Source organism: Anopheles bellator, chromosome 1 (assembly GCF_943735745.2).
Source record: "Anopheles bellator chromosome 1, idAnoBellAS_SP24_06.2, whole genome shotgun sequence".
Taxonomy (NCBI): Eukaryota; Metazoa; Arthropoda; class Insecta; order Diptera; family Culicidae; genus Anopheles; species Anopheles bellator.
The window spans coordinates 59,962,918-59,971,644 of record NC_071285.1 but is presented as its reverse complement, the minus strand read 5'-3'; the positions used below and the strand labels follow the sequence as shown (position 1 = coordinate 59,971,644).

The 8,727-nt window shown below is 50.9% G+C and overlaps 1 protein-coding gene across 1 annotated transcript; it reads right to left on the bottom strand.

Moving 5' to 3' along the window:
- Positions 1-5,843: 5,843 nt before the first annotated feature.
- LOC131216037 (odorant receptor 4-like) lies at positions 5,844-7,906 on the bottom strand. The gene is made up of 7 exons (XM_058210435.1): positions 7,556-7,906; positions 7,216-7,494; positions 6,982-7,136; positions 6,815-6,911; positions 6,216-6,317; positions 6,002-6,157; positions 5,844-5,903 (listed from the first exon to the last, which is right to left on the bottom strand). Exons 1-7 carry the CDS (start codon positions 7,904-7,906, stop codon positions 5,844-5,846), a joined length of 1,200 nt encoding a protein of 399 aa, XP_058066418.1.
- Positions 7,907-8,727: the final 821 nt, after the last annotated feature.

Below are 8,727 nucleotides of genomic sequence, written 5' to 3'. Positions count from 1 at the left end.
AGCTCTTTTCTCCTTTGGCGGAAATGTTGGCAACGAACCAAATTAAAGGACTTGAAAGTAAACGCAACGCAACAGAGTAAAGTCCGATGGAATGATTCCACGCGCGATACATCCAACACCAAGTTAACATTGAACAATAGTGAAGTCAATAGGCAAAATCTGGTCAAGCTTAGAATGAAAACAAAAACAGGCTATTATAGCCTTTGATTCTGTATTTTTTCGACCCTTGGTGTGAATTGCCCCCCTAGGCCCTAAACCATCGATAGCTTGAAAGACACGGGGCGTTTTGGAAGTCCCTACAAGTCTATCCACTTGATCACTACTTTGAGAACCCATTTTTATTACCATTTATTTTTCGAACAGCTTACTATCTTATCATAGCCAATTAAAAGGCCGGCGTCTTTTTTGGGCCGTCTTGTCCCTGTGGAGCGTGTGTGGTAGATGACGCAGAGCTGCACACTGAGGTGAGAACGTCGAACGTCGACATCTTAAAGGTCGTCTGCGGAGACGAGCCAAGCGATCACGAGTTCTTCGGCAACCACCTTTCATCCTGGGCTGTCGACCAAAGGTGCGCTTAGAACCAGCCGAAGGTTATCTGGACCGTTTTGGCTGCTTGCTACGCTGGCCAACAAAGCGGATAGCAGTCCTACTGCGGGATATATTTTTAACAAAAGTTTTATATACGAAAAGACTCAGTTCGCAAACCAATGGCGAATACCGTAGGGTGTCTTCCGCGCTTTTCCCAATTTCGACAACTTTCGTTATGGCCCGTGGCTGGGAGGCAGTGCCGCACACGACGGTGCCTGAAACGTTAGTTATGGGCCCGGAGTCAAGTGTCACTGGTCCAGAGCGATCGGCAGTAAAATCCCAACCCCAGCGGACTAGGGAGTAGACGCACTCGCGGGCGATGGCGATGCCGTGAACCGCCTTAGCCGCTCGGTGCCCTCAAATGCGCCAAGGAAAATATCAATTAAATAAAGCAAAATTATGAACACAATAAATTAGATAGTCTCACATCGATTATGCATTCAAATGTCAATTAAATGCAATTACCCGACGATCCGCAGTCATGTTATCTGCCAATACGTTGGACCCGTTTATCGAACGGTCGGCTTTAAGCCACCCCTGCCCGGGTGCCCTCCAAATACTACACACGCGAATGTATGTATAGACACCTCGGAATTAGAGCCTAAGAGCGCACCGGGCACCTGAGCACCGGCACAAAAAGCACCGAACGCAAGCGCATGTGCATCGCCCGGTGCACCAAGGTGATGCAAAGCGTGCTGCACCCCGGTGATTCGCGGCCGCACGACGCTGTTAACCTGCGCCGATCGACCAAGTAAGAGGGGACGCAACAATTGCACAGCCTTCGGTGGGCCGTTTGGTGCCACCATAATGCATCTTTTGACACGATATGATGTGAAGCTTGCAGGCGGCCCAAGATCGACCGTAAGCCGTTTTCCAGCGCAAGAACACGTTATGCGACGGTCAAAAGGGAACCGTTTTTTTTGCTCTGCCTCGGCAGCTTCTGAAGTGAATGGTGCTAGGCGCGCCGCACGATTGATCGCCGATTGCAGCGCATCGATTATTCCGCCCCATCCGCACCGTCCTGAACGTCCTGGGTCCAACGTAATACGTACGAAATCGGGGAAATGTCAAACGCCCTGCGGACCGCGAATTACCCGCATGGCACGACGAAGTTACTATAATCAGATTGTCAAAGTGGGTAGCAACTTTGGACGGCTTTCGAAGCTTGACCCGATCGATACCAGCATGCACTAACGTGAATACATAATCGATAGGTATCCGTTTCAATATTTTCTGCCCTCGTTTTCAGAACAATTTCGGTTTCGAACAACAATCCTGTCAGCTCAGCTGTGGATGGTACAGCTTCTTGCCCTGACGTGCATACTGATCTTGGAATGAAACAACTCACCGCGAACCGATTTAATGGGTTTCCCAGTAGTGGCGGTGCCCCATGAAAACCTTCGAGCGCCCGCTTTTCAAGGGCACTCAGTGGATGGCCCTGGCACTGTTCTTTACCAACTGGACCCTGTGGATAGTTTAATTATTTGTAAATAAACCACCTTAAAATGATTGTAGCAGAGCACCGAAGTCGTTTCCGATCGCGCATCGGTACTTGGCTGAAATTTTAATCATTTCCCCGCGGTTTGAAGTGTGTCTTTTATTTATCTGTTCGTTTTCGGGCTGCCGCTGTATGTTGTACATTTTTATGACGGACGCGCGTAGCGGAATGCGCAATGCGACGCTGGACACTCCAGATTACGCCACATTAATTATCCGGCCAGGAGCGGGGCGAGCGTTACAGGAACCTCGTGCCCACCTGAGCGCGGCGCGTACAAAGCCTGTCGAGGTTCGCACGACGAAAAGCTAAAAACCAATTTATGTTGACCACGTGAGCGTCATATCAACTGGTGGGCAGGCAAACCGTGGACTAGAAAACAGCCAAACACGCATCCGCCCTCACGTCGTCCTCACCCCGGTGCCGGTTGAAGGCGTTGGTGTCCTCGGGGTCGGCAGCAAATCATGCCAACCACAACCGTCGTGGCCTATCGGGTTCCCGCCGCGGACAGCATGGCACCGGCGGCGGGCGATGATTGGTCAAGTGCGAAGCGGAACAAATGGAATTATTTATTTCATGTGCAGTAAATTTGATTGATTTGAATATAAAGATGTATACTAATCGGCTCGCGCTGTCCCGGGAAAGGCAGCGACGCCGGCCGGGGCGATGAATGGGGCACTGCCGCCCCGTGACGGTTGGCTTGTGGAATAATAATTTAATTTAACTTTTGTCCCCGTCGGACAAATCAAACGGGTCGGTGAAGGCCCGGTGTGTAAAAGGCGCCGGTGCGGATTGGCATGAGAAGTTGCAAGTGGGACATTTGTATTCAAATTGCTCGATCGATTATTAATAACATACTAAAATAGTCCACTGCCGCAACTGGTCACTCGACTGACGGAGACAGCGGCTCGTTGGTCGCCGATGGTTACGTCGCTAGAAATGTGTGTTTTGAAAAGTTCAATTAAGGACCCTTGATCTGGAGCAAATAACGCGTTTTTGTCGGCCACTGCCCTTCAATCTCGAGGCGGAACTGGCTTTCTTCTGTTTTATGAACTCCGCCTAGCGCAAGTACCGGAGTACCGGAGCAATTTAATGCACTGTGAAGCCACTGCTCGGAGGCGCAGCTATCTTAAGACCCCAATTAACACACAAATGCCGATATCGAATATACTATTAATATTTAATGCACTCCGATCCGTTACTCCAGCTGGCTGGCGGGCGGTGGGAGACTGGAATATGTATTACCAATTAGTTTTACGACTCGTCGCCAACGGAAAGTAGCTCCAATTGCACCGATGGAAATGACCAAGCCCTGGGCTGACAGCATGCATAAAGCTGACGGCGACGTAACAGAAAATGGTGTGCCTTAAAAGTGACCGGGAAAAAAGTACGACAGTTTCAAACATTAATAGCTCAACATCGTTCGGGGCTTGATTTACGGGCCGACCGTTCCCCGTTCGCCCGCCGTGGACAGTGCAATTTCCGGTTCAGTCTCGCACCCCGTTGGACGCACACCGCGCAGAGACCACCTTGTACCTTCCCGGACCGACCGTTATGAGTTATGAACCGATCTGGAAATAAACATTCTACAACTCGCAACCCGAGGCTCGCAGGGTTTAATTGGCCAACCCCGTGTTCGGTTGCCACGAAAACAATCCCAGCGCAGTGTATTGATTTAAATTACGCAATTCCAATACCCATCATCGTCGGGGGCCGCTCCATTGGAACGGTGTTGTAAAAGATTTTCTCGCCTTTTAGAATGGTATTTCGCTTACTCCGAGCCCCGGGGCATCCCGGGTTCTGTCCGGTGGGGACCAGTGTTCTGGAATGTCGTCGGCTTCGATACGATCAACCATTATCAGTGCGCAATCAGCGGCCGGTGTCCGCCAACACTTCAACTGGGACCGGCAGGGGGGCCAAGATCGTGACGACATGGCGTTGGAATTCGGCCAACACCTCGCCTCAATTGTCTTATTCACTTTTTGTGCCTGTTTTGATAAACGGTATTTTGGAAAAGTCTACCCCTCAAAGAATGGCCGCAGCTCTATCGACGACAGATCTAATCTAATTGCAGATAAGAGCGCGAACTGAATCATGCAAACGTTCCGGTCTATTTTAATGCCTTCAGTTTAGAAGTTTACCTCTTCCCTGCATTAGAAAAGCAACGGCCAAGGGGTCGATTTGGTTAACGCCACCATTTGGGCTGCCTTCCTTCCGAGCATGCGCGTTCCTCATCATGCGCGACCACGGGAATTCCTTCGGCCTTGCCAGCCAGCCAGGCTGACGACATCGGAACGGTATGTCCCCTCGATGGCCACTCGAGGGCGGCAAGAAATGCGGTAGCCCCTGTACGGTTACCGATAACAGCACTACCGACTTTGAACCACCGGCCACCGATAAGGAAGATGCCTATCGCGGCCGCGTACTCTGAAGTACACTAATTTAATGAGTAAGGAAACAACAAAGAAGCTACTCCCATGTGTGGGTGTCGGGTTTCGCAACGTTGGGCAATTGTTGTGCACCGATTAATGAAGGGCCTAACCCCAGCCCAATACAGGCACACGATCCCCCGTTGATTTGCTAGACAATGTTGCGACCATCCAATTCGCGGTTCTGGGGCGAAACGCTGAGAACAACAAAATAACAAACAACAACCCTCACGTGGTCAATTTTGACATTGAACTCCACAACGTCTTTGTTTCACATTTAGCCGAAATTGCGCCGACTCCCGAAAACGCACTTGCTGATAAACGTTAATAAAAGTAACATTCTTGCAGACAGACAGGCAGACAGAGTCGGGCTCCATTGATAATAACGCCCCCAAATGGTGCGCAAATCGCTCAATTCATACCAAGATAAAGAATGCTGCGAACCGATGGAATGCGTTCCGGCGAAGCGAGGGTGCCAAAGTGTCTTGCCGGTGATCGAATGATAAGTGCACTCTGAGCTCTCGAAAATGATGTAAGACATGTCGCGATTAAACTGTCTTCCCGTCAGAGCACGGGCCGCGTTCCCATTTCAGGATCTCCTGTGCTGTGAATGGCCCCCTTTTTAGTCTTCTTCAGGTCGCAGTTTCCAGGACGCGTGTCGTGCCGCTCTGTGTCTTCGATCGAGACGATGATTGACGCACTTAGCTTCCCGCGCAAACTGCAGCCCCCGGTCAGTGATTAGATCCAACGTCGGGCATACCTCCGGCCGGGGAATCTCAACCGGTGGCCGTTTCTCGATTGCCGTCGCCGACGATGATAACGCGCTAGCTCGTGACTTTCAGCAACCGAATGACGAAAGCAAACTGGACGCCTTAGAAGCCCGGAGCATGGGAGCCGTGGCAGGTAAAGTCGAATGCTTCTCGCATTCGGTCATCCGTGTTTCTGCCGGTACGGGGGGACTCGGCCAGTTCTGGGGCCGCGATAAGGAAACCATTCACGCCGGATGCCAGAGGCCGGCCCTTGCCAGCTGGCTGTATCGTACGCAATGGAAACCAAACGACGGTGTGGCTTTTGGGAACGCCACCAAATACGTGCAATCTTTCACAATTCGCGAAACGATGAGTCATTATCGCATGATTTACGATCTATGCTGGCCAGCCGAGGAATTGTTTTATTGCGCCAAGGTAGCCAGCCAGGGGATTACAGCGGGCTCATCGTATCCGATGGCCGTGTCTAGTGTCGCGTGCATGGTGAAATCGAAAGGTGCCAGCCAGTTGAGAATGTTGATTGTGTCACAAAGTGGATGAACGCTGAGTCACGCTTTTTTATCTTCACTTTTCCCCGTAAACCGTCTTCAGCAAGGTAAAGTATGACCAGGAAGCTTGCAGTATCTAAAACGAGAGATAACCGGGCGCACGAGTTTGTGCCATTTACATTCGGTTCGGAGTGAAACAGGTTCGACGAATTGCATCACCCCGTCGACACTCACGCTGCTGAACGTCTTGATTTGGATGGGCCAGATCTTCCAAGCAGTCAGGATCATCGGCTCCTGGCTTTTCAGCATTATTTGCGAAACGGACATGCGGAACGATTTGTTCTCCTCGTACCAGAGGCAGTTGTAAGTCGCATCCGCTATGTCTCCGCTCTGCGGATGGGGTCAGTTTCAGAGGAGAAAAAAGGAGAGCGTCGTCCATGCTACCTACCGACTGGACAATGTCCTCCCCGTAGGCACACAGCATCAGCAGTTCGATCAGAAAGCACAGCATAAATAGCACGAACTTACTAAGCGTATAGCCCGTGACGGTCTGCTTGAAAATAAAAAATAAAGCAAAGTGATTCCTACGCTGCCAATAATTGCGGTTCTCTATACCCTTCAAAGACAGATTCGGTGCGCAACAGGGAGTGGGCCATTGCGTCACAGACCGTGCGAAAAGCACGTGCCTCCATATCGCGGTGCAATCGATTGGCCATTCAATCGCCAGCATAACGCATGCATGAGCACGAAACCCCTTATTTGGAGCAGTGGTCTCGCTGCTACAGACACGCAAATAACACCGAGAACCGTTTGCGATAAGATAAGATAGATTCCCGTGGCGGCCAGAGTCTAGTGGGGTCGTATAAAACGTTGTCGCGGAGCCGCACGTGCTAAGATAGCATCTAAAATATTTATGACGGTGAAGCGCAAAAAAGAGCCACACAAAAATTCGCAAGATGCACTCCGCTCGCCGACACGTCATTATCGAGAGTCCGTGCACTTCCGCCTCTTGCTGACCGCTGGTCATCGGAAAAACTCATTACCCACCGTTATCATAAACGCCTGGATGCAAATGATGATGGAGCTGCCGAAAAAGTTGATAAACAGCGCTACGCTGAACACGTTCTGCATGAAGACGCTGCATCTGAAAATGACGTGTATGTTTTTTTGCAGGCCGTTCTACGCCACAGACCGCTCTTGCAATTGCCACCTACCCCATAAGGTCCTGATGAGTAACGATGGCGTCATACAACCGGGCCCGATTGACGTCACGCTCCCCAGTCGCCACCATCTGGGCGATGTTGAGCTTCAGGATGCGAAAGTGCATGCAGAGGTGAGCGGCCAAAATACAAAACAGACAGTCGAACGCCTAGAAGCCACGAAAGAAAGTTAACCTTCTCATCCTGACCGGTGCAGGTTGACCATTGGATTTCGTGTGTGGACCGTACCATGTGGATGATGATTCCTGTAAATCCGATAACGAAGTACAGTGGATAGACGAACCAGAAATACTTTGAGCCGCCGTACGGATCGAACGGCCACCAGATGTTGAAAGGCAGCTTCCGAACCCAGGCCCCGGTGTGATGGTGGTGGTAGATCATTTCCGCGATGGGTAGAATCGTGAAGGCGATTCCCATCACAATATTCACGACCGCGGTCACGGTGGTGACCGTTATCGCTGGCCGCATCGTCTCCTCACTCACCGCCCTGTGTACGTCGCTGACGATCTGGGAACAGAAGACTGGCGCTCTGGAAAAACCGGAGACTGACGTGATGTGGAAACCTTACCGCACGTTTCCATTTCGCGTTGAACAGCGCCACGAGCTCGGCGATCGTGTTTCGGCGCACGGCGAGGATCACCATCTTGAGCACACCGATCGTACAGTATCCGATGCAGGGAGCCTGGAACGTCACTTCTAGGAAGTTCACCTCCCTTTGCAACATCTCTCCAAGGTACAGTAGCTCTCCGATGGTGGTGTACAGGAGAGCTGTGAGCGATACGATGAACCGTGCGTTCCTACGCACGGCAGCCAGCACCGTTGGTGGGTAGTAATCCTGACAGGGCGGTACCCCGATCATCAGAAACATTCGATTGGTGTTTTTCAATGTCTCCTCGAAAGTAATAGTCCAGCCGGTCATGATCAGCTATCGTGCCACCGTGCGAAGAACGACTCTGCAGGAGTTCTACCTTAAGCGTGGAGCTTTTTATAGGAGACCGCCCCAAGGGAGTCCTTGGACTCAGGAACAATGGTGGGTACGATTTAACCGTTTGCTCATGTGCTATCAAAAATTAATAACTTCACTGACCAGCATGATTTATTGACCGCAAAATCACGGTGTACGTGTGACAATAATTTGCCTGCGCCAGTTCATTTTTCAATTCGTTTCAATTGAATGCCTTAGATTTTAGCTTCTGAAGAACCGTTAAAAGGAAATTAAATTAACTAAATACTCAAATACAAGGATTATGAGCTAAGGCACTCAATAATGATAGCCTGGACTTCATTGAACCTCCCAAACACGAGTGACCTGCCAAGACCGTGGTCCCTTCCGCCCCGCAGCCCATTAGCGAGGTCGCGCGTATTGTTTCGCTGTTTACATAACTGCAGATGACGCCATTAAAAGTAATTTATCGCTAATGTGAGCAGAAGCCCACCGCAGCCATCCCGCCACGACCGGTACGGAATGCCGCCCCAGAGTGAGTGTTGCAATTCGATGCATCTCGTGCATCTGCGGTTAGTGTGCAATGCATGCAATCCGTTTCCAAATACCAGCCAACCCCGTGTGCCAACCCCGTGTGCCAACCTTCCTGTAAGCAGACATTAATCATGCCGAGAGTTTCAGTTTTTTGCGCGCGTGGGAATGCAACTCCTTTCGGGCGCGCGCAACGGTGCTCAAGCAGCGGCCGCTTAGGAAGTGAAGCCATTTTTCGGGACCAGCTGAGAGACGAGCACACGCTC